The sequence below is a fragment of the Salvelinus namaycush genome, chromosome 4 (assembly GCF_016432855.1).
Source record: "Salvelinus namaycush isolate Seneca chromosome 4, SaNama_1.0, whole genome shotgun sequence".
NCBI classification, from domain to species: domain Eukaryota; kingdom Metazoa; phylum Chordata; class Actinopteri; order Salmoniformes; family Salmonidae; genus Salvelinus; species Salvelinus namaycush.
In genome coordinates this window covers 56,927,446-56,952,847 of record NC_052310.1, presented here as the reverse complement: position 1 = coordinate 56,952,847, position 25,402 = coordinate 56,927,446, and the positions used below count along the sequence as shown (strand labels likewise).

At 40.5% G+C, this 25,402-nt stretch overlaps 2 protein-coding genes across 2 annotated transcripts in view; one reads left to right on the top strand and one right to left on the bottom strand.

Moving 5' to 3' along the window:
* mcph1 (microcephalin 1) overlaps positions 1 to 25,402 on the top strand; it is a 41,556-nt gene that overhangs the window by 8,746 nt on the left and 7,408 nt on the right. The window lies entirely within an intron of this gene.
* angpt2a (angiopoietin 2a) lies at positions 1,085 to 13,940 on the bottom strand. The gene is made up of 9 exons (XM_038992044.1): positions 13,402 to 13,940; positions 9,756 to 9,911; positions 8,498 to 8,619; positions 7,974 to 8,212; positions 6,307 to 6,434; positions 5,804 to 5,905; positions 5,470 to 5,636; positions 2,780 to 2,910; positions 1,085 to 2,025 (listed from the first exon to the last, which is right to left on the bottom strand). The coding sequence occupies exons 1-9, from the start codon at positions 13,681 to 13,683 to the stop codon at positions 1,865 to 1,867; spliced, it is 1,488 nt and encodes a 495-aa protein (XP_038847972.1). The 5' UTR covers positions 13,684 to 13,940; the 3' UTR covers positions 1,085 to 1,864.

Below are 25,402 nucleotides of genomic sequence, written 5' to 3'. Positions count from 1 at the left end.
TTTTACCTGACACATACTCCATCTGTGCTGATTCCTCTGTCTTGTGGATTGTGTTGAGGTAAATAGCTTCCTGGCCGTTCCTGAAAAATGTCTGATATTTGCAGAAAATCTAACTGAATTGAAAGTTAAAGGCATTTTTAAAGCAAAGGCATATGACACATCAGACATTAAAACAAATATTTTATGTTTTGTGTTAAAGCAGAATGAACACATAAGAACTGTAGGTTGTACTTTCAACATGATTGGAATTAAGTTCTAAAGTCTATTTGTTTGCATTCCTGCCGTTGACAAAACCATTATCCATACTCCACATAGAAAAAGTCCCAAATAGACTAATCTTACTCATACCACAAGTCACTTAGAAGAATTAAGTGAAAATTAACTTGTGATCCCGAATGTTCACAAAACAATGGGTGAAGTATATTACATGAATAAGTTATGACCATAAATCACATTTCTACAATAAAACAATTAAATTAGATTGATAAATATAAGCAGATATGCTCCATAGTACTGGATAGATTGTACAGATTGGAGTCATGAGAGTATGTAGTCTAAGTCAGGCAAAAGAGGTGGAAGTCGAAGTAATCATGGAAAAAGTTTAACACACTTTAGGATTTGCAATTGATATCACGTGTGCTTGCATAATTAGGTTAATTGACATTGATGACATGTTTTGAGTAACATGCCGATCAAAGTTATCACATTGATTTTAATACATTTTGTGAACCATCTATACATTTGAATTAAATAATGTACAGTGCCTTCAGAAAGTATTCACACCCCTTGACTTTTTCCACATTTTGTTGTCTTAGTGCGAATTTAAAATTGATTAAATTGAGATTTTGTGTCACTGGCCAACACACAATACTTCATGTCAAAATGGAATGATGTTTTTACAAATTTTTACAAATGAATTAGAAATGAAAAGCTGAAATGTCTTGTCAATAAGTATTCAACCTCCTCAACCTCTCTGTTATGGCAAGCCTAAATAAGTTCAGGAGTAAAAATGTGCTTAACAAGTCACGTAGTAAGTTGCAATAATAGTGTTGATTTTTTAATGACTATCATCTCTGTACCCCATTCATACAATTATCTGTAAGGACACTCAGTTGAGCAGTGAATTTCAAACACATTCAACCACAAAGACCAGGGAGGTATGAGTACTTTCTGAAGGCACGGAGTATGTACAATTTCTGTAAGGAAGAAAAGATGTAGATTCATTACAGATTGCCTTTTTGCATTATGTTCATATTTGATATGTATGAAGTATTGTGCTTTGTGCTTTGTACCCTAGTTTTCTTTGCTTTTAAAATTAGGGCTATTGTTACATTTTTATTTTACATTATAAATTTAACTTATTTTCCAATTCATTGTATCAAATATTAATGGGGTGAAATATCGTTATTACAAAATTAACTTTGTCAACCTTGCAATGTGTTACACACTGACATTTCCCCTAGTATTGCTTATTAATAGAAAACAATACTGTTATCTCTACCACAGTTCCAGTTTGCTATAAATACAAGATTTCCAACTGGTCATCTTTTGACTGCCTTGTCCTGGTTGGTTATGCAGTCCAAAGCCCATATATTTCTGAGTATAGATATTTCATAGACTTTTCTGCTAGTCTTCACCTGTCCATTTTGTACAAAAGTTAATAAAAAAAAAAAAAAAAGTGACTTGTTGGAGCAAAGCAAATTGTTCCTTCCCTTGTGGAATGTTCGGAAGTGATGAGGTTGCTGTTATGGAGCACTTTGGTCTGTTTGGTCTTTTTGTTTGTCTGTGTAGTTGTTTCCCAGAGTGACAGAGCTCTGCTCTCCATTCTATGCATGTCTGTGAGAGGCATGTCTCTGTCACAGCCTCAGAAGTCTACTGGTCTGATCATCATTGTGGTGGACTTCAGTGAGTAGCCTGAGCCTTTCCAGTAGTACCATTTGATTCCATTGAATCGATTTGAGTTCTGGCCCTGCTGGAAAAATATTCCGTTCAAGTTGGAGGGGCCGCAGGCGTCAAACCACCAGCCTAGGAAAGCAGAAAACGAGATTGTCAGTCTGAGGGTTTTCAGGATGTGCATTGTCTATAAAACAACATGCCCAATAAGTAACTGTGCTTCTCCTTCTAACATTGATGCTTTGAATTATCACATTACAACAAACTTGCACACTTTTGTACCTCTTTGTTGAGTTAAATGGGAAGGTCTGGATTGTTATCACATGGAGTGCAAGCTAGTGTAGGTCATTCCCCCCGGGTGTCTGTCATCTTAGTCCTATTTCGTTAATATGCAGCTGGTTATCCCCAACAATTCCCTGAGGTAGAGGGATTCCTCTGTGCAAGACCTCTGAGGGGACCCTCTCATTTGGAGAAGACCCTCTCATATGTCAAGTAAGCAGACACCGATACACTGAAGGAGTCCAAGTCTGGCCCCAAAGCAGTCCAAATGTCAGTGACATGGAGCAGGACCTCTATTCTGAGCTCCAAGAGAGGGAGGGGAAAAAATCCTCAGTTCCCAGACTATTAATGTCAGCAGTTGCAGGGGCAGAATTCCCAAATGAGCTCATCAGTGATTAACTCTGAGCTAATTTTGCTCAAGAACCTTGACCCCGCAACAGAAAGAAAAAACAAGAGGTCTTTTAACTTTCTTGTAGATTTCTGGGAGAAGTACCAAAGCTTGTGGGGGGGGGGGTCAAGTGGAGGGAATAATGAAGGGAATAAGTGATCTTCTTAATAAAGGCCAGTGAAAACTCGAAGGTGATTTGCAAATGAACCTGTTCCTTACCTCCTGTTGTCAGTTGTGAGCATTTGCAAACACATTTGTCATTGTCTGCATCTTTTGTGCTGAAATCACTTCCCGGCTGACCAAGGCTACTAATTTTGCCTGCTGTGCCACTGTAGCCTTTAAGGTGTATTCTGTGAAATGAAAACGGAGAAATACACTGTGAGGAGGAAGTACGTGATTGACATTCCTCAAAAGACCCAAGTTTAGGGAAGGAATTATGTGTTTTTCCTCTGGGTTTTTTTCAGCAGTGATGGCAATTATTTTGTTTGTTAGTTCTCAAAGATGATCTTATAAAAAAATAATGCCTCCATTATCTTCATTATATATGGTTTTAGTCTAAGTTTACAATGAAAACGTTTTACCATCCCGAAAATTAAATATATTATATACAGTACCAGTCAAAAGTTTGGACACACCTACTCATTCAAGGGTTTTTATTTTGACTATTTTCTACGTTGTCAAACAATAGTGAAGACCTCAAAACTATGAAATAACACATATGGAATCATGTAGTTCCCACATGCTGAGCACTTGTTGGCTGCTTTTCCTTCACTCTGCGGTCCAACTCATCCCAAACCATCTCAATTGGGTTGAGGTCGGGTGATTTGTGGAGGCCAGGTCATCTGATGCATGACTCCATCACTCTCCTTGTTTAAATAGCCCTTACACAGCCTGGAGGTGTGTTGGGTCATTGTCCTGTTGAAAAACAAATGATAGTCCCACTAAGCGCAAACCAGATGGGATGGCATATCGCTGCAGAATGCTGTGGTGCCTTGAATTCTAATAAATAACAGTGTCACCTGCAAAGCACCATCACACCACATCCATGCTTCACGGTGGGATCCACACATCCGTTCACCTACTCTGCATCTCACAAAGACATAGCGGTTGGATCCAAAAATCTCAAATTTGGACTCATCAGACAAAGGACAGATTTCCACTGGTCTAATGTCCATTGCTCTTGTTTCTTGGCCCAAGCAAGTCTCTTCTTGTTATTGGTGTCCTTTAGTAGTAGTTTCTTTGCAGCAATTCGAACATGGCCTGTTTCATGCAGTCTCCTCTGAACAGTTGGTGTTGAGATGTGTCTGTTACTTGAACTCTGTGAAGCATTTATTTGGGCTGCAGTTTCTGAGGCTGGTAACTCTAATGAACTTATCCTCTGCAGCAGAGGTAACTCGGGGTCTTCCTTTCCTGTGGCGGTCCTCATGAGAGCCAGTTTCATAGCGCTTGATGCTTTTTGCGACTGCACTTGAAGAAACTTTAAAAGTTCTTGAAACGTTCCGTATTGACTTCATGTTTTAAAGTCATGATGAACTGTCATTTCTCTTTGCTTATTTAAGCTGTTCTTGCCATAATATGCACTTGGTCTTTTACCAAATAGGGCTATCTTGTGTATACCACCCCTACCTTGTCACAACTGATTGGCCCAAGCACATTAAGAAGGAAAGAAATTCCACAAATGAACTTTTAACAAGGCACACCTGTTAGTTAAAATGCATTCCAGGTGACTACCTCATGAAGCTGGTTGAGAGAATGCCTAGATTGTGCAAAGCTGTCAAGGCAAAGGGTGGATACTTTGGAGAATCTCAAATATATTTTGATTTTGTTTACTACATGATTCCATGTGTTATTTCATAGTTTTGATGTCTTCACTATTATTCCACAATTTATAAAATAGTAAAAATGAAGAGTAGCTGTGTCCAAACTTTCACTGGTGCTGTTTATTTTTTATGAATCTTTTTACAATATAAGGGAAATGCTGGAATTGAGTCCGCCATGTATTCCTTACTCTGCTAGCAGTAAACTATGTACAGGAGAGGTTGTATTTGTAGATGCGTTTTTTTTTTTTAACTGACTTTTTATTTATTTATTTTTTTACTGACTTTTTAACCGTTCTTGTGCTCCATGAGAATCTATAGGCTATGTCTACACACTAGTAATTTAGATGTTAAGTGACTCATGAAAGCTGCAGCAGGGTTTTCTGAAAGAAGTGCCCTGTAATGGTTTGGTTGTCATTCATTCTGTACAAAATTTTAACGCAGGTGATGAGATATTGATGTCAATGCTGACCTACATTGTTTTGTGGCCTCTCAATTCCAGTATAAAAATAATTTATATGGAAATCAGCTTTGTCTGGCTCTAGAATTGTCATTGGATATACTTTGAGACTAAAGGAATTAATAACAGGAGTGTGCTTGAGTTGAGGTGTGCTGCTCAAATAGAAAGGAAGTATCGGCTCTCTCCTTGAAATCAGCTTATGTTCTAGCAGGCGCTGGTGATGTCTAGGGGTACAGATTGAAGGTTTAGGAGACTGATTCATTTTAGCCTTCTGTGTCACAGATCCAAAACATTTTCTAGATGGCAACACATTTGTTTTGTACTGGTGACCCTTCCACCCCATGTATTTATGTGTATTTTCAGGCAAGTTAAATGTTTTGTTTGTCATTTGTTGATTTTCAAGAACATGACTTGCACACCATTTCATTATAATACTTTACACAAAATGTTTTGATATAGTAATGTTAATGGACTCTTATGCAGCTATGATGTATTTCAGTCCACATCGCAAAGTAATAAAAGCTATCACCTATATTCAATGGTCCTCCACACACACAGACTCCCCCAACATTGTTTTTACATTACATATGTAGCCTATATTTAGACACCACACCTGGGAAACGTAGGCCTACCTGTAGTTTTCTGCTTCACTGCCTAGAGAGAACTGGTCATATAGTGAGAATCCTGCGTTTTCCTCCCAATCCATCATCTGTATTCTCAAGACGTATGGGTGCTGATTGGTCAGTATCGAAACAAACTCATTTCCCAACCAGTATTCACCTGAAGGGTTTCCAAAGCCCTTTGAAAGAACATAAAACAATGATTCACCTTTAGCATGATCACAATGTCACAGTTGAGTTGCATTCTGAGATATTTTAACAAAAAACTTTTCACTGTTTGTTGACACTTGGCAGTGTTATCTAATCTTTGTGCTGTGGAACTTGGATAATTTCCTTTAGCTCTCACCATTTTGTACTCTTTCCACGTACGGTGAAAGTCAACACGGCCATCAAATCGTTTTTGTAGTACTGTCCATCCACCCCCCTCTGTCTCCATGTCACAGTAAGCCTTCAAACAAAAAAACATAGATTACTCCAACTATCAATGATAATAAATTCAGATTTTTGACTACATTGAGGGACTTTCGACTTCAGCAGCAAACTTGACAAAAGCAGTGCCTTCTCAGTCTAGTTGAATGGAATGGGAGGTTTCTTAAAACAAGTGATGTGCCAGAGTCTAACTCTAACCACTGAAAAGTATCTAAGGAGATCCCTACTTGAGCTCGGGCATGCACAAAACAAACCAAAGGCTGAGAACATTTGAATTTACTCTGAATTAACGGATTGGCTGTGGTGTTAGAAATGTTTTACTTATTTCTTAACTAGTCTCCATGTGATTGTACTTTTGATTTAATGTTGGGAGCTTATAGCTTGAATAGGACCAATATTAACATAAAAGTTTAATTCTACCTTAATCTCCTGTGTAGCATTGGGAAGGGTCAGTGAGTAGACTCCACTGTCTGTGTTTCCTGACTTGTAGACAGCAGCACAGTCTGGGTATGTGGTTGGTGTGTCCTGCATCATGGTAGGCTTGTTCCCTGCAAAAAGTGGAGGGCCGATCAAATTGATAATACAGCAAAGTTGTACATGTACTTTAACATACAGTGCCTTCGGAAAGTATTCAGACCCCTTGACTTTTTCCACATTTTGTTACATTACATCCTTATTTTAAAATTGATTATTTTTTTTTTTTAATCCTCAGCAATCTAGACACAATACCCCATAATGACAAAGCAAAAACCGTTTTTTAGACATTTTTGCACATTTATTACAAATAAAATACTGATATCTTATTTACTTAACTATTCAGACCCTATGCGACTCACAATCGAGCTCAGGTGCATCCTGTTTCCATTGATCATCCTTGAGATGTTTCTACAACTTCATTGGAGTCCACTTGTGGTAAATTCTATTGATTTGGAAAGGCACACACCTGTCTATATAAGGTCCCATAGTTGACAATACATGTCAGAGCATAAACCAAGCCATGGGGTCGAAGGAATTGTCCGTAGAGCTCCGAGACGGGATTGTGTCGTGGCAGAGATCTGGGGAAGGGTACCAAAAAATGTCTGCAATATTGAAAGTCCCCAAGAACACAGTGACGTCCATAACTCTTAAATGGAAGAAGTTTCGAACCACCAAGACTCTCCCTAGAGCTGGCCACCCGACCAAACTGAGCAATTGAGGGAGAAGGGCCTTGGTCAGGGAGGTGACCAAGAACCCGATGGTCACTCTGACAGAGCTCTAGAATTCCTCAGTGGAGATGGGAGAACCTTCCAGAAGGACAACCATCTCTGCAGCACTCCACCAATCAGGCTTTTATGGTAAAGTGGCCAGACAGAAGCCACTCCTTAGTAAAAGGTACATGACAGCCCGCTTGGAGTTTGCCAAAAGGCACCTAAAGACTCTGGGGCAAAGGTTCACCTTCCAACAGGACAACAACCCTAAGCACACAGGCAAGACAACGCAGGAGTGGCTTCGGGACAAGTCTCAATGTCCTGGAGTGGCCCAGCCAGAGCCCAGACTTGAACCCGATTGAACATCTCTGCAGAGACCTGACAGAGCTTGAGAGGATCTGCAGAGAAGAATGGGAGAAACTCCCCAAATACAGGTATGCCAAGCTTGTAGCGTCATACCCAAGAAGACTCGAGGTTGTAATCACTGCCAAAGATGCTTCAACAAAGTACTGAGTAAAGGGTCTGAATACTTTTGTAAATATGATATTTCTGTTATTTATTTTTAATAAATTAGCCCAAATGTCTAAACCTGTTTCTGCTTTGTCATTATGGGGTATTGTGTATAGATTGATGAGGGGGAAAAAGCAGGCTGTAACCTAACAAAATGTGGAAAAGTCAAGGGGTCTGAATACTTTGCGAAGGCACTGTAAATACATACTAGTATACTGTGACTTTTCAAAGGTTGTGATTTGATCAACAATTTACATTCTATATTTTACTAAACTGTGGCTTATTAGTTACGCTACAAAAATTGAATTGCCCATAGCATTCTGGTCTTAATCAGTGATGCCAATGTAGCCCCCTCCTAAGTCTACCAGACGCTGTCATAGTGTCACCCACCTCCACCTGTGGGGATAGAGATTGTGTAGATGAGGTTGTTGACGGTCTCAAGCAGCTCCTGTTGCTGCCGCTGCAGGGCAGAGTTATTGGTGGTGGCCCGCAGCAGCTGTTGTTCCAGCTCCTCGATGACAGCCGTCTGTCTCAGTACCAGTGTAGAGAGCTGCTCCTTCTCCTCCTTCAGCGTCTTCAGCTCCACCTGCCTCTGCTCCTCCATCTCCCCCACCCTCTTCTCCAGGTAGCTGGGGAGGAACAAGGGCAAGGTACACGCTCAGAAACCCGTAGCAGAGCTGGTTGGCATTACTGGTCTTGTAGTATTTCATATCAAGAAGCAAATTGTTTTACGGGAACAGAACATATAAGCCTACAATTAGGCAAAAATGTGTTTAACAGAAAACACAGGAAATATTAGCCTAACTATTTAGGCTACTGTCTAGTGTTTGTAGCCTTGTTTTAGTTGAAGCATGATTTAGAGATGGGGCACCTGAATGAAAGTGAAGTTTGTTAATGCAAACAAATATCCTTACCTGTTTTTGTCATTCAGCTTGGTTATTTCATTTGTTTGGAAAATGAGCTGTTTTTCCAACTTACTCGTTGATAGAGAGTTCTCAAGAAGCTGACGTTCGAGCCGAGTTGTATGATTTATTACCTAAAGATTAAATATAAATTTTAGATTAGATGGAGCTAGTAATTGCTGCAAGCCCTTTACAGATTAAATTAAGTAAACACCATTTTGATTTGTCATTATGTTGAATATTTGGCAAGAACCAAATGAACAAGTCATTTTACTTATGTAATTTCACAACCTGTCCTTGAGGTACTCTCTCAATTAGGGATGTGGTATGATTAAATGAAAACTTGGTCTTTCCTGGTTAGAAAAAATCTCAAATTGGTATTATGTAATGGATGGATTCTGACATCTCCCTGTTTTTCTCTTGAGTAATTTGTTTCACAAACAATTCCACAGTTCACTGCAATACTTTTGGATCAGCTACAGTTAAAAATAAATTGTGCACAGCCAGCCATCAGTTTAGTTTTTTTCCCTCTCACTGAAAACATTTACAGTACACTAAATACAATACAGGGCCTCAATACACTTATCTTGTAATAGTAGCGCTTAACTTGATTACAATTTCAGTCCAAACTCGATTTGTAACAGTCCTATCTCACTTCATGTGCAAACACGGTTTTATGGTTCGCTTCACTTTCTAAAGAGCACAATGTGCATAGGCCTAGATGGTCGGAAAAATCTGTTTCGTAACAGGAAAAAACAGAACAATCAAATTCCAATAAAGGACAGATATGTTGGAAAGGGGTCAGGGGATGTAGGGTCTACTGTGAAAGTGGCTGTATAATGTAATGAAAGTCTCCTCACAGACGTATTGAACTCCTGGTTCTAGAAAGCCCCCTCTTATTTTCCAGTTTGAGGAACTGAACTCAGCAAAATCCTGTGCCAATTTGTTGTTTACATGAATGTTGGGTATGTGTCGGGCTACTATTGGACCTGGTGTTGGTGGCTTTGAACAAACGGATGTCTGATTGTGACAAATTGATAGACCCTTTCTTGTGGGAATACAATGCCGTTAATAACAGGAAATGCTGTGTAGTTCGTTCACAAAAGGTCAATGACTTTCTACAGCAAATCCTGGCCCTGTTGGACAGCATTTGATTTTTTTCATATTTTGCAAATTTTTATAACTTTTGTTTGGTGTAGGCTATTGGGTTTTGAATGTTTTATTCATTTAGCATATATTTTCAAAACTATATTAAGTAAAAGGTCCTCACCTGCGCCTCTACGTTAGTCAGCTTCCGTGTTTGTTCAACGGTCTGACTCAGCAGGTTAGTTCCAAACTCTATCATGGCTGCCGTGTGGTTGTGCACTGCATTCTGCTGGATCTGGAACATCTCCTGTTTCATGTTTTCCTGTATGTAGTTCTCCAGCTGCAGTAAGGATGAAGAAAAGTTGATGAAGGCAGGTTAGTGAGATGGTTTAAGTGATTTATCATGATATTGGGCCTTTGTCCATGTTTTCTCAGCAATGGTAGGGGAGCTGGAAAAGGAGTGGTTATATTTCGTACAGGGCATAAAGATTGGAGCGTACTGCCTTGTCCCCTGGCAGAGTTATTGGGCCATTGTGATGGGTTCAAATTAATTGTGTACGAAACTGTCGTTTACCATATGGATGTCACAGTGAAAGTATAGGCTGTTTTTCTTTAGAATTACTATTTTTAAGCACTACCGCCTTGTCATGGAGTTCATGGCTTTCCCCCTTGTGTCTGACCTAGAAGTCTCTTGAGCGGTACAAGTGGGCAGAATTATCTGGTGACAGGCCAGGGATTTTTGACAAGTGTTTAGATTACATGATGTTGAAGCCTCTAAAAATCGGGGCAGGAAGTTCATGTGCTTCTGTTTTTCAGAGGGGTCAAAAATGAAAGACTGAGAATATTTTCCCAGCATCCCTGCTGATTCATATTTGATCTACACAAGGGATTAATAGCTTCCCGAAAATTAAAACGTTTTAATATGGTCATTTTTGGTCATATCAAATTGTATCACTGTCAATGGGGACTGCGCTGGAATGCCCTTTCAACCTCTAAGGCTCTTTTTTTGTTAAATGTTACTGCTGACAGCCTTCACATGAGTTTGGTTAAGTCATCGTGAAGGCAAACTCATAATTGTAACATTCCTACCTGTAGAAAAGTTTGAAATAAGATTTTTTCTCTCTTGTTTGTCCCACACTGTATAATTTTCTTTAGAGCAAATAAGACCTTTAAATAGGAGTCTTGTACCCCTATCCAGTAGCCACCTGTCAAAATGAAACTGCCAGATTTAAAACAAACCCAATCATAAAGCTCTTTCCTGCATTGAGTTCCTGAGTGGCAATCAGGCCTGAAAGTCTTGTAAACAGGATGGAAATGATGAGTGACGAGTTGCATCCTCTACGACACTGCGTCTTACACTACAAGAGGATATTAGTAGCGTTAGTAGGCCTAGTCGTTCTGATCTTTGTTTGCGTAAACAATTAGGCTGTATACCCATCTGCCAAAAAGGTAAACTATTGGGACAATTTTAAAACGGGAAGTATATTTTGCTTTTTGCCATGACAAGTGCTGCAATCAGTGCTAATTTTGTTTGTCTTCCTTTCTCCACTTCCATCTTGTCTGTGTTCCTGGACACAGGCACGTGGAGGCTGGAAGAGTGTGTCATCGGAACTGCGAGCGGGACATTCCATTGACGGCAAATGATCTAATCAGTTGTTTACTCCACTCCTGCCTCTAAGTATTCCACGAGGAATTCTTGTTTGTACACCCGGTTTACATGAAAAGCGTGACGGCAAACTGACATTTTATTTTACCGGCACGACAGCAAAGTCCCTCATCCTGTCTTCCAATTTTGAGAGTGAGACAGTGCAAGATTTTGAGGTATTACCTCGGCTCTCACAAATTGTCTTTTCGTCAGTTGATGTACAATGATTTCCTCTGTCTTCGACTCGGTCTTACATGGGGAAGTTCAAAGGAAGACCTTTTCCTCTGTTATTACGTATAATGCCAATATACGGACAAGCTCTAGTGTATGAAATTGACACGTCAGGAAATTATTTATATGTTTAAAGGGCAATTTCAAGTGTTTGTTCATTAGCAATGTATTAGGAAAATGTATACTTATATTTTGGATAAGGCTTGTTAATTGTTAGTAGTAGTAATGTGCATGAAAGGACCCTATTACATAGCTTACTTTTTCCTTTACAATGCCTCCAGAATTCTGGATGCGTTGAGTCAACCAAATTTTTACCAGGAGTCTCTTAACCTTTGCAGAGCTCCTATAGATTAGTTCCCCTCACTTAATGTTGGTTTTACATCAATCAATTAAGTATTGCAATTCTTTCCTTGACAGATATTAATGACAAAGTTCTTAATCCTTCCGGAGTAGTCACTTTGGGACGAATCCTAACCGCAAACACACGTTACGCTGACTTTTATGCAGCATAAATCATACATGTCAATTGATTTGAGATTTTAGCACAGTTACGCAAATGTATCTCACGTAACAAATCTGTCCTTGGAGGATAAAAGCCTGTGAGGCAGTAAATGCTTAATGAACTGAATGAAGGATCATTATGGAGTCTAAAGACTAGAGATTCACTATTTGAACCGCTTCATTTCTAGGTATTCTTCCGGTGTGAGGACATCTTATTAAAACAGTAGCTCAATCACTGTCCTTAGCTTAAAAGTTGATGTCTTTACCTTAAAGCTAAATTATGTTCAGTGCCAAATTCAAAGCATCAAAGCCTACATTATTCTAAATAAAGTGTTCTTAAGCAGTGGCTCTGCTCTGCTAAAACGGCAATGACAAAAGGTCTAGGTACCCCAATGCTTAGTAGCAGCTGACTGAGCTGGTGGAATGATTCAGGCCAGGGTCTGTTTTTTTTTGGTTGTGAGCTGTGTGATCAGGCAATGAGTTGTGCTTGTCTTGTCAGAGCTCTATAGACCTCATCATTAATCAAACTCTAAAGAGTGGGAAAGAATGTAGGTAGCCTGAGCTCGTTCCTTTCACACAAGTTGATGGCTCAGTAGCGCTGAAAGGGATGCGCAGATCCTTCATCTGGGCACCTGTGTAGAGGCTTTGTCACTACTCGGCCCTTCTCACCCACTTAGAGCCACCACAGCCCTGCTTCTGTGACACAGGCTACTTTCTCCCTACTTCGGCTCACATTCGCTTTCTTATTGCTCAAGACTGAATCCATGTGAAGATGCCCCCTTCAAATAGTAGGACAATGTCACAATTCACTTGCCTGCTTCCTTACAAGGAGGATTTTAAAAATCTGAATTAGTCTTTCAAAGCCTTCTTTGCAGTAACGAAGGTGACTGGAGTATAACGCGTCTGCACATCACTGAAAAGTTAGTGTGTATACTCATCTTTTCTGATGGGGTGGGAAATGAGACATTCCTATAGAAAGCAACTTCTTAATAATATTGTGCAGAGTGGGAAATCATGACACTACATAACATCACCTCTGCACAGTAGGCTACATAATGAGCTCAGTTTGTCCCCCCCACTCCCCTCCAAATTATACCTCTATACCAAAGGCTGCAAAAACTTGCGGTCTCTTTATCATCTCAAGTTGATGTAACATGACGGCAGAGCAGCAGAACCATTAATTTACTTTTTAATCTCTGAAAGGTTCACAGCACCCAACGGGTTATCCGGAACCAAGTTCCTTGTTACGTTTTAAATGCAGGCACTATACCAGAGTGTACCTGGACATGCAAGTAACACATAACATACAAATTGGAGGGATGTAAAATATCATACAAAATAGAGGGACCCCAAAAAAGTGTAATACCATGGGAATAGGTGTGAGACGGCATTGAACACAGACCTGCACTCCCAGTAGAGAAGCTGCTGTGTGACGTCAAGCAGAAGACTTTACCTTGAGGAGCCACTGTGTGTTGTTCTCAATGATGTTCTCCAGCTGCTCTAGCCTCTGGACCGACTCATCATACTCTGCCGGATCGTCCTTCTGGACCAGGTTGGTGTAGGTGCTGCTTGGGGTCTTGCAGTTGTCCTGTTCAGGCAGCAGGAAGGTGTAGCTGCACGGGCCATTTTGGATCTGGTACTGTCTCTTAGCAGCTGTTGGGTCTGTAGTTTTCCTGTAGCCTGCCCCCAGGGCCAGGCAGCCACTCAAGACCACCAGTAAGCCAACATAAAACATTTATAAGAATTAAAACAAAAATGTTATTGTAAAAATGTTACCCAAAGCTCTCCTTTTGGGTCACTGCCTTTTCAGTTGAATGTTTTTCGAGGTTAAATATTGTTGTATTGCTATCCTCTGGAATATCGAAGTGCACACAGTCCAATTCTTCAGGTTCTTTTATAGGCAGGAGGAGGGGATACAGTCAGTGGGTACGCCGGGTAGATGGTGTCATTCCTAGACTGCACGTTTCCCCCTTTTTCACTAAGCCTCCAGCCTCTTGATTTCAGCTGTAGTTGGCCCTCTGGTTACTAGCTATGGGAGTAATGGCAAGGCCCCTCCCACTATATCCCTGTAGCCAGTCACCATGAAGAGCTGCTAGGCTGGAAGAAGCAATGTGTAGACTCTACTTGTTACACACACACACACAGGAGCAGATGCACTAATTAAACACTTCCCACCATAACCTCATCTTTGCCTGGGATAGAGCTTCATCAACAGGTCAGGGAGAAGGGCAGAGAGGATAAAACAACAATGCCCATATTTGTGTGTTCTCACAAGCCGATGGCCGAACATCTATTCAGGATGCAGCTTCCATCAAGTAAAGTCTGGAATTGCAATGTCCATCCTCAACCGTGGTAAATATTTTTCTCCCCACAACAAAGCACAGGCATTTGTTTAAGTGAGAATGTTCAAGGAAGGAGAGCCTTTTCTCTGTCACATCCCATTCCGATCTCTTTGCTCAGTCATAAAAAACATTAGCTCTTATTTCCTGTCATTCTCCAACTCTGGGTTGTATCTGGATCTTGTTACACATGTAGGGGTGAGATCCAGTATGTTTACAGAGGGAGACGAGTATCTGGCTGGGGTTCTGGGGACATTAATAAAGCTCATCCTTCCACTTCATGTCATCATGATAAGATGCTAAATCTCAATTTTAATGTGACTTAAAATAGACTGATCTTGGCTTCACAGAGCCCTGTTGTCCAGATTGCCTGCTTTTTTTTCCCTGTGTGGGAATGAAGTAGTCAAGGTTCTTCATCTAGTCCTTTTTTTAAGTATATTTTTTCCATCCTCTGATCCTGGCAACTGTAGACGAGCAGCTGGGGAACCATCAGAATCACACTACACAGTAGCCATGTCTGAAGCTAAGGTAATGTAGCCTGAATATTAGCTTATTGTGCTGTAGTTAACTTTCGATTACAATCTTCAGTGGTGCCTGGCTGTCGCCAGACCACGTTCCCCTCACGATTTTCCCACCTTTGATTTTAGAGGATGTTTCAGGTCAGGGCGGCTGTGTTCCCTGCATCCTGTCTCAATCCTTCTCAGACTATCATGGAGTAGCATGAGGAAAAACGTCCCCAAATAGCCTAGTCATTTGAGTCCAGACCTAGGTTCAAATCATATTTATAAAAATAAAAAAAAGGAGCCTTTTTGTCCATACTGATCAAATATTGTGATTATTCAGGAGTTCAAGCATGGTTTGATAATTATTTATTCTTAGGGAGGGGGTATAGGCAATACATTTTGCTGGGAAACTGTCTTCCAAGGAGACTTGTGCCTCTTGAGGAAAGCAGACGCTTAATTTCAAAGGTGCCAACCAAGCTCCGGAATGTTAATGGTTTGTCTGCTGTGTATCTAGATGTCCAACTGACACACTTGGCAAACATAACTAATTTACATTAACCTTTGGCTTAAATGGATGAGAGATCAAGTTGGGTCGGTGCAAGGTGAGGGTCACACATTAAAGGTCCAATGCAGCTGTTTTTATCTCAATATCAAATAATTTCTGGGTAACAATTAAGTACCTTACTGCGATTGTTTTCAATTACAATGGTCAAAAAGAAACAATAGCTTCTTAGCGAAGAGCAATTTCTGAAGCAAGAATTTAGCTAGGACTGTCTGGGAGTGGTCAGAGTTGGGAGGGGAAACTGAAAACTAGCTGTTATTAGCAGAGAGGTTTGGAACTCTTTCTTATTAACTAATTTACCGCCTGGTGAGGTCACCAGGTGGGCCAAAACATCCCACCAAAACAGGCAGAAATTTAAAGTGGTCTTTTCAAACCGCTCTCGCACTAAAAGGACATAATTTTCACATTTCCCGTTATTACAAACTCGGTGTGGAATTGTATATAAAACACAGGAATATCAAATTCCTAGTTTATGGCTTTTTGTAAAAACCGACATTAGTAGTTTTGACATTAAACTTATTTATCAGGCTGCTTATCGCTCAGTTTATACAATTAACATCAAACATAAGATTTATGGAGAGTGTATTGCATTTATTATCTTCAAGATAATGAGCCAGCCTGTGATGTATAGTAAAGTTGTTTTTCAGTCATTGTCTATTCCAATGATGTGAGCTATATCAAACAGCTGATATCACACACGGTGCGATGGAGGTGGTCTGTACAGGAAGTGAGTCCGCTTGGAGGATGTTTTGTCTTAAACCCCAGGGATGTTTCTCAATCATGATCATCTTCCTATTGCTCCACTGGCTTCATTCTTCATTTCCTTTAACACTAAAGCTGAACATATTTCACCTCTGAGTGAAACTGCTTGAGTCTCTCTTAGGTGTCCGCATGCATCCCATCTAAACAGTACGGAACATTTTGCATATATTACGACAATGTTTTTGCCTTCAGCAAGGGTTTTTTTCAGAATTTTTTTTGCGCGTAATATTTCCTCGGGGGAAGCTGAAGTTTGGAAGCCGAAGTCTACGCCACTTCGTTGGTGATTGGTCAACAGTAGGGATTCTTCAATTAAGTGTTTATCATTCAACGATAGACTCATTTTCATGCACATTTTTCACTTCAGAAATACTGCACCAAACATCCAAAATATACTGAACAAAAATATAAATGCAACATGTAAAGTGTTAATCTTATGTTTAAAAGTTGAAATAAAGGATCCCAGAAATGTTCCATACGCACTAAAAGCTTATGTCTCTCCAATTGTGTGCGTAAATTTGGTTACATCCCTGTTCGTGAACATTTCTCCTTTGCCAAGATAATCCATCCACTGGACAGGTGTGGCATATCAAGAAGCTGATTAAATAGCATAATCATTACACAGGTGCACCTTGTGCTGGGGACCAAAAGGCCAATCTAAAATGTGCAGTTTTGTCACATAACTTGACATCTGTGGCATTATGTTTTGAGGGAGCCTGCAATTAGTATGCTGACTGCAGGAATGTCCACCAGAGCTGTTGCCAGAGAATTGAATGTTAATTTCTCTACCATAAGCCTCCTCCAACATCGTTTTAGAGAATTTGGCAGTATGTCCAACCGGCCTCACAACCACAGACCATGTGTGACCGTGCCAGCCCAGGACCTCCACATCTGGCTTCTTAACCTGTGGGATCGTCTGAGACCAGCCACCCGGACAGCTGATGAAACTGAAGAGTATTTCTGTCTGTAATAAAGCCCTTTTGTGGGAGAAAAACACATTCTGATTGGCTGGGCCTGGATCCCCAGTGGTTGAGCATTTTCGCTCCTGGGGCCCACCCATGGCTGCGCCCCTGCCCAGTTATGTGAAATCCATAGATTAGGGCCTAATGAATTTATTTGAATTGACTGATTTCCTTTTATGAATTGTAACTCAGTAAAACCGTTGAAATTGTTGCATATTGCGTTTATATTTTTGTTTAGTATAGATGTAAAATTGCGCGACCTAAGCTCTCCTATGCAAAAACATCAAAATTAATGACCGATATCTTCAGTTCTATTAATTCAGACTTTTTAGGTAGTGTATACTGGCTATGGCATCTCAAAATTGACACTTTTTTTTCTCATTTTTCAAGTGAAGGTCAAAGGTATGCGAGCACACACTTTCACCTAGCCAAACCGAAGAATGCGGAAGCCTTTTGAGTGACAGTTTTGTACTTTGAGAAAATTATCAACATAGCCAAAGGTCTTACATTATTTCAAAGGTCTGTTAGTCTTGTCCCTTTTTAGGTATATTCTGTCTATTTCTAAGCATCAGTTCCTATTACAATGCATTGACCATCATCATATAGGCCTACCACACAATAACCAACATCCTCCGTTATTGAGGCGATCCATTGCATTTGCCTTCTACTCACACTCTCTCTTTAGTTCCCAGCACACACAAGAAGCTGAACTACAGGAAGTGAAGTGATGTAATAGAATGTGAAGGAAATGCGGCACGTTTTAGGCAGATGACCACAGAGGAAGGCTGTTCATTCCAGAAACACAGAACACGGAATGATTCAGGTGTTCTGGTTGAATCGCTACACCATTAGATGTGTGGGCGTGGATGTTTGTCTGTCAGTCGTTTCATGTCGGGAGGAAGAGCATCAGGGGGAAGGAAGTGTCGCACAATGACCTAGCCTTTTTTTTTGTTGTTGCCGGAATTGACATTCAAAATCCAATCTGCTTCATGCCCCTTTGTGGATGCTACAAGGCTCTATAGACACAATAGGCTACATCTGGTGTATAGTGTAGAGCAGTGGTTCCCAAATGTTTTATAGTCCCGTACCCCTTCAAACATTCAACCTCCAGCTGCGTACCCTCTCTAGCACCAGGGTCAGCGCACTCTCAAATGTTGTTTTTTTGCCATCATTGTAAGCTTGCCACACACACTAGAGGTCGACCTATTATGATTTTTCAACAGCGATATCGATTTATTGGAGGACCAAGAAAAGCCAATACCGATTAATCGGACAATTTTTCTATATATTTTTTATTTATTTGTAATAATGACAATTACAACAATACTGAATGAACACTTATTTTAACTTAATATAATACATCAATAAAATCAATTTAGCCTCAAATAAATAATGAAACATGTTCAATTTTTGGTTTAAATAATGCAAAAACAAAGTGTTGGAGAAGAAAGTAAAAGTGCAATATGTGCCATGTAAGACAGCTAATGTTTAAGTTCCTTGCTCAGAACATGAGAACATATGAAAGCTGGTGGTTCCTTTTAACATGAGTCTTCAATATTCCCAGGTAAGAAGTTTTAGGTTGTAGTTATTATAGGAATTATAGGACTATTTCACTCTATACGATTTGTATTTCATATACCTTTGACTATTGGATGTTCTTATAGGCACTTTAGTATTGCCAGTGTAACAGTATAGCTTCCGTCCCTCTCCTCGCTCCTACCTGGGCTCGAACCAGGAACACATCGACAACAGCCACCCTCAAAGCAGTGTTACCCATGCAGAGAAAGGGGAACAACTACTCCAAGTCTCAGAGCGAGTGACGTTTGAAACGCTATTAGTGCGCACCCCGCTAACTAGCTAGCCATTTCACATCGGTTACACCAGCCTAATCTCGGGAGTTGATAGGCTTGAAGTCATAAACAGCTCAATGCTTGAAGCATTGCGAAGAGCTGCTGGCAAAACGCACGAAAGTGCTGTTTGAATGAATGCTTACGAGCCTGCTGCTGCCTACCACCGCTCAGTCAGACTGCTCTATCAAATCATAGACTTCGTATTTTATTTTATCTAACGGGTGGCATCCATAAGTTTAAATATTCTTGTTACATTGCACAACCTTCAATGTTATGTCATAATTACGTAACATTCTGGCAAATTAGTTCGCAACGGGCCAGGAGGCCCAAACTGTTGCATATACCCTGACTCTGCATGCAAGGAACGCAAGAGAAGTGACACAATTTTACCTGGTTAATATTGCCTGCTAACCTGGATTTCTTTTAGCTAAATATGCAGGTTAAAAATATATACTTGTGTATTGATTTTAAGAAAGGCATTGATGTTTATGATTAGGTACACGTTGGAGCAATGACAGTCCTGTTTCGCGAATGCGCACCACATTGATTATATGCAACGCAGGACACACTAGATAAACTAGTAATATCATCAACCATGCGTAGTTAACTAGTGATTTATGATTGATTGATTGATTTTTATAAGATAAGTTTAATGCTAGCTAGCAACTTACCTTGCCTTCTTACTGCATTTGCATAACAGGCAGGCTCCTCATGAAGTGCAATGTAAAGCAGGTGGTTAGAGCGTTGGACTAGTTAACCGTAAGGTTGCAAGATTGAATCCCCGAGCTGACAAGGTAAAAATCTGTCGTTCTGCCCCTGAACAAGGCAGTTAACCAACCGTTCCTAGGCCATCATTAAAAATAAGAATGTGTTAACTGACTTGCCTAGTTAAATAAAGGTGTAAAAAAAAAAAATACAGGTGTCCAAAAATACAGATTTCCGATTGTTATGAAAACTTGAAATCGGCCCTAATTAATTGGCCATTCTGATTAATCGGTTGACCTTTAACACACACATTATACGATACATTTATTAAACATAAGAATGAGTGTGAGTTTCTGTCACAACCTGGCTCGTGGGAAGTGACAAAGACCAGGGCACAAATAATAATATACTCAATCATTTTTATCTTTATTTAGCCATCTTCCATATAACACTTTATTTGTTAATTGAAAATGTTGAATAAATCACCACAGGTTAATGAGAAGGGTGTGCTTGAAAGGATGTACATAACTCTGAAATGTTGGGTTGTATTGGAGAGAGTCTGTCTTAAATCATTTTCCACACACAGTCTGTGCCTGTATTTAGTTTTCATGCTAGTGAGGGCCGAGAATCCACTCTCACATAGGTACGTGGTTGTAAAGCACATCAGTGTCTTAACAGTGCGATTTGTCAATGCAGGATACTCTGAGCGCAGCCCAATCCAGAAATCTGGCACTGGCTTCTGATTTAAATAAAACTTTCACAGAACAGCTTGTTGCAATTTCAATGAGGCTCTCTTGTTCAGATATTGGTAAGTGGACAGGAGGCAGGGCATGAAAGGGATAATGAATTCGTTGTTTGTCATCCGTTTCGGGAAAGTACCTGCGTAATTGCGCACCAAACTCACTCAGGTGCTTCGCTATATCACATTTGACATTGTCCGTAAACTTGAGTTCATTTGATGGAAAGACCTGTGTGTTGTCCTTGTTAATGCAGACACAGGAGAGAACTTCTTAAATCATAGCCTCAATTTTGTCCCACACATTGAATATAGTTGTGGAGAGTCCCTGTAATCCTAGATTCAGATCGTTCAGGCGATTAAAAAAAAACATCACCCAGATAGGCCAGTCGTGTGTGAAACTCGTCATCATGCAAGCGGTCAGACAAGTGAAAATGATGGTCAGTAAAGAAAACTTTAAGCTCATCTTTCAATTTAAAAAAATGTGTCAATACTTTGCCCCTTGATAACCAGTGCATTCTGTATGTTGTAAAAGCGTTACATGGTCGCTGCCCATATCATTGCATAGTGCAGAAAATACAGTGCTGTGAAAAAGTATTTGACCCCTTCCTGATTTCTTATTTTTTTTGCACATTTGTCACACTTAAATGTTTCAGATCATCAAACAAATTTTAATATTACACAAAAATAACCCAAGTAAACACACAATGCAGTTTTTAAGTGATAATTGTACTTATTAAGGGAAAAAAGCTATTCGAACCTTCATGGCCCTATGTGATAAAGTAATTGCCCCTCCCTTGTTAAATCATGAATTTACTGTGGTTAATCACATTTTTTGGAAAGCTGAGTTCAATTTCACTAGCCACACCCAGGCCTGATTACTGCCAGACCTGTTGAATCAAGAAATCCCTTAAATACAACCTGTCTGACAAGGTGAAGTAGGCCAAAAGATCTCAAAAAGCAAGACATCATGCCGCGATCCAAAGAAATTCAGGAACAGATGAGAAACAAAGTAATTGTACATCTATCAGTCTGGAAAGGGTTACAAAGCCATTTCTAACGTTTTGGGACTCCAGCGAACCACGGTGAGAGCCATTATCCACAAATGGAGAACATTTGGAACAGTGGTGAACCTTCCCAGGAGTGGCCGGCCTACCAAAATTACCCCAAGAGCACAGCGACGACTCATCCAAGAGGTCACAAAAGAACCCACAACAACATCTAAAGAACTACAGGCCTCACTTGCCTCAGTTAAGGTCAGTGTCCATGACTCAACCATAAGAAAGAGACTGGGCAAAAATGCATCCATGGCAGAGTTCCAAGGCGAAAACCACTACTGACCAAAAAGAACATAAAGGCTCGTCTCACTTTTGGCAAAAAAAACATCTTGATGATGCCCAAGACTTTTGGGGAAATATTCTGTGGACTGACGAGACAAAAGTTGAACTGTTTGGAAGCTGTGCGTCCTGTTACATCTGGCGTAAAAGTAACACAGCATTTCAGAAAAAGAACATCATACCAAAAGTCATATATGGTGGTGGTAGTGTGATGGTCTGGGGCTGCTTTGCTGCTGCAGGACCTGGACGACTTGCTGTGATTGATGGAACCATGAATTCTGCTCTCTACCAAATATTCCTGAAGGAGAATGTCCGGCCATCAGCTCGTGACCTCAAGTTGAAGCGCACTTGGGTTCTGCAGCAGGACAATGATCCAAAACACACCAGCAAGTCCACCTCTGAATGGCTTAAAAAACAAAATGAAGGTTTTGGAGTGGCCTAGTCAAAGTCCGGACTTGAATCCGATTGAGATGCTGTGGCGTGACCATAAAGGCGGTTCATGCTTGAAAACCCTCCAATGTGGCTGAATTAAAACAATTCTGCAAAGAAGAGTGGGCCAAAATTCCTCCACAGCGATGTGAAAGACTCATTGCCAGTTATCGCAAACGCTTGATTGCAGTTGTTGCTGCTGAGGGTGGCACAACCAGTTATTATGTTTAGGGGGCAATTACTTTGTCACATAGGGCCATGAAGGTTCAAATAGCTTTTTTCCGTTAATAAATAAAATCATCACTTAACCCAAGTAAACACAAAATGCCGTTATCTTTGTGTAATATTTAAATTTGTTTAATGATCTGAAACATTTAAGTGTGACGTGCAAAAAAAATAAGAAATCAGGAAGGGGGCAAATACTTTTTCACAGCACTGTACATGAGAGTTCAGCGGCCTTGCTTTAACAAAGTTAACCATTTTCACTGTAGTGTCCAAAACGTCTTTCAAGCTGTCAGGCATTCCCTTGGCAGCAAGAGCGCCTCTGTGGATGCTACAGTGTACCCAAGTGGCATTGGGAGCAACTGCTTGCACGCGCGTTACCACTCCACTATGTCTCCCTGTCATGGCTTTTGCGCCATCAGTACAGATACCAACACATATTGACCACCAAAGTTCATTTGATGTCACAAAGCTGTCCAATACTTTAAAAATATCCTCTCCTGTTGTCCTGGTTTCCACTGGTTTGCAGAAGAGGATGTCTTCCTTAATTGACCCCCCATAAACATAACGGACATATACCAGGAGCTGTCCCAGGCCCGCCACGTCTGTTGACTCATCCAGCTGTAACGCATAGAATCCACTGGCTTGTATGCAAAGAAGTAATTGTTTCAAAACATCTCCTGCCATGTCACTGATGCGTCGTGAAACAGTGTTGTTTGATGAAGGCATTGTCTGTATATTTTTTGGGGGCCTTTTCCCTCAGCATTGTCCCAGCCATATCCGCTGCAGCAGGAAGAATTAAGAACCTCCACAATAGTATGGGGCTTGCCTGTGCTAGCCACTCGGTAGCTCACCATATAAGACGCTTCTAGCCCCTTCTTATTAATGGTATCTGTTGCTTTTATACATGTCTTACTACTCGAAAGTCATCTTAATTCTCGCTCAAAAAACTCCTGTGGCTTATTTTTCAAATTGGCATGTTTTTGTTTCTAAATGTCCACGCAAGAGTGACGGTTTCATCGAGTGATGAGATAGTACTTTTGCAAATATAATGCACTGTAACTGAGGAAAGGCACTACTCCCAATCTAAGTGAACCCCAAATCAATGTAGTTCTCATCATATTTGCACCTTTTCGATGGTCCAACGTCCCTGTCTATTGTTTGGTGCTTTCCCGGGTAAGGGGGCAGCAGCTCTGTGGCTGCATCAGTTTCACAACTGTCAGTGTCCATGCTAGCTGGGCTAACAACAAGTGTAGAATTACTGATGCTAGCATTGGATGTGCTCGTGGAAGCGGAACAGCTTGTGTCGTCGACAGGTGTAGTACTGTTGGTAGTAGCAGTACTACCAGTAGAGCTGGTGTATGCGGGCCTTACTTTTGTTAACCATTTATCCATTTTCGAGCAAACGGAATGAGCAGCAGCTACGTTTGGCTATAATACGGACCGTTAGTGGAATTCCCATGAGAGAGTAACGGTTAATGTGATTGGAGGTTAATTATTTTACTAGGCTACCTGTATTTGACATTGTGTTGTTGCTTAGATGGTTTAATTTTATTTTTGGCAGTGAAACGAGGCTACTCGGGCGAGAAAAAAAACTCTCCCAAATGTATAGCCCCGTTGGAAAATATGAATGTACTGTTTGAAAATGTGAATAAAAATAAAACAATTTTCTTTTTGTTTTTTAAATGTGAATCACATTTATATTTGGTGTACTCCCGACAGCATTGCACGTACCCCAGTTTGGGAATACCTGGTGTAGAGGATATGTTTAGTTAATTCAATAGTAGTTTGTTCTTGGGACACATTTTAAGATCATTAAAACAACTTATTTTCAAAGATGCAAAACTGCTCCACAATCGCCCAGTGTGGCCGCCCACTGCTCCATCCTCTCCAACCTGTATATTGTATCTTTCGGAAGGGGTTGGGATAAAGCGGGTGGGATAAAGCGGAAGTAACATTTTGGTTGGACCTAAGTGGCACTGAAATGCTCAAATCAATCTACATTGTTTTACATGTCGATGTTAGGTAACCTTGTTGAATGTGATGTTATGAAAATGCTTTGAACATAATATTAAACGTTTTCAAGAGCCTAGCACAAGCTTAGAGATGTGGCCGCAGCCATATTGAAACAACGTTATAGGAATTGATAGTTTATTTAAAAAAAAACAGAAATACCTTATTTACATAACTATTCAGACCCTTCGCCATGAGACTCGAAATTGGTGCATTCTGTTTCCATTGATCATCCTTGATGCTTTTACAGATTGATTGGAGTCCATGTGGTAAATTCAATTGATTGGACATGATTTGGAAAGGCACACACCTGTCTATATAAGGTCCCACAGTTGACAATGCATGTCAGAGCAAAAACCAAGCCATGGGGTCGAAGAAACTGTCCGTAGAGCCCCGAGACAGGATTGTGTCGAGGCACAGATCTGGGGAATGGTAACCAAAACATTTCTGCAACATTGAAGGTCCCCAAGAACACAGTGGCCTCCATCATTCTTAAATGGAAGAAGTTTGGAACCACTAGCACTCTTTCTAGAGCTGTCCTCCCAGCCAAACTGAGCAATCAAGAGAGAAGGACCTTGGTCAGGGAGGTGACCAAGAACCTGATGGTCACTGACAGTGCTCCATAGTTCCTCTGTGGAGATGGGAGAATCTTCCAGAAGGACAACCATCTCTGCAGCACTCCACCATTCAGGCCTTTTATGGTAGAGTGGCCAGAAAGAAGACACTCCTCAGTAAAAGGCACATGACAGCCCGCTTGGATTTTGCCAAAATGCACCTAAAGGACTCAGACCATGAGAAACAAGATTCTCTGGTCTGATGAAACCAAGACTGAACTATTTTGCCTGAATGAGAAGCATCACGTCCGGAGGGAACCTGGCACCATTCCTACGGTGAAGCATGGTGGCAGCATCATGTTGTGGGGATGTTTTTCAGCGGCAGGGATTGGGAAATAGTCTGGATCAAGACAAAGATTAATGGAGTAAAGTATAGAGATCCTTGATGAAAACCTGCTTCAGGGCACTCTGACTGGGGTGATG

Bases quoted from the DNA above. Each gene is read 5' to 3' on its own strand.
- angpt2a (XM_038992044.1), bottom strand. From the start codon at position 13,683: ATGTTTTATGTTGGCTTACTGGTGGTCTTGAGTGGCTGCCTGGCCCTG. The intron at 5,906-6,306 runs GTAGAATTAAAC...TTTTGTTTGAAG, and splicing joins ATGCTACACAGGAGATTAAG to GCTTACTGTGACATGGAGAC. The intron at 2,026-2,779 runs GTAAGGAACAGG...CTGCTTTCCTAG, and splicing joins CTCACAACTGACAACAGGAG to GCTGGTGGTTTGACGCCTGC.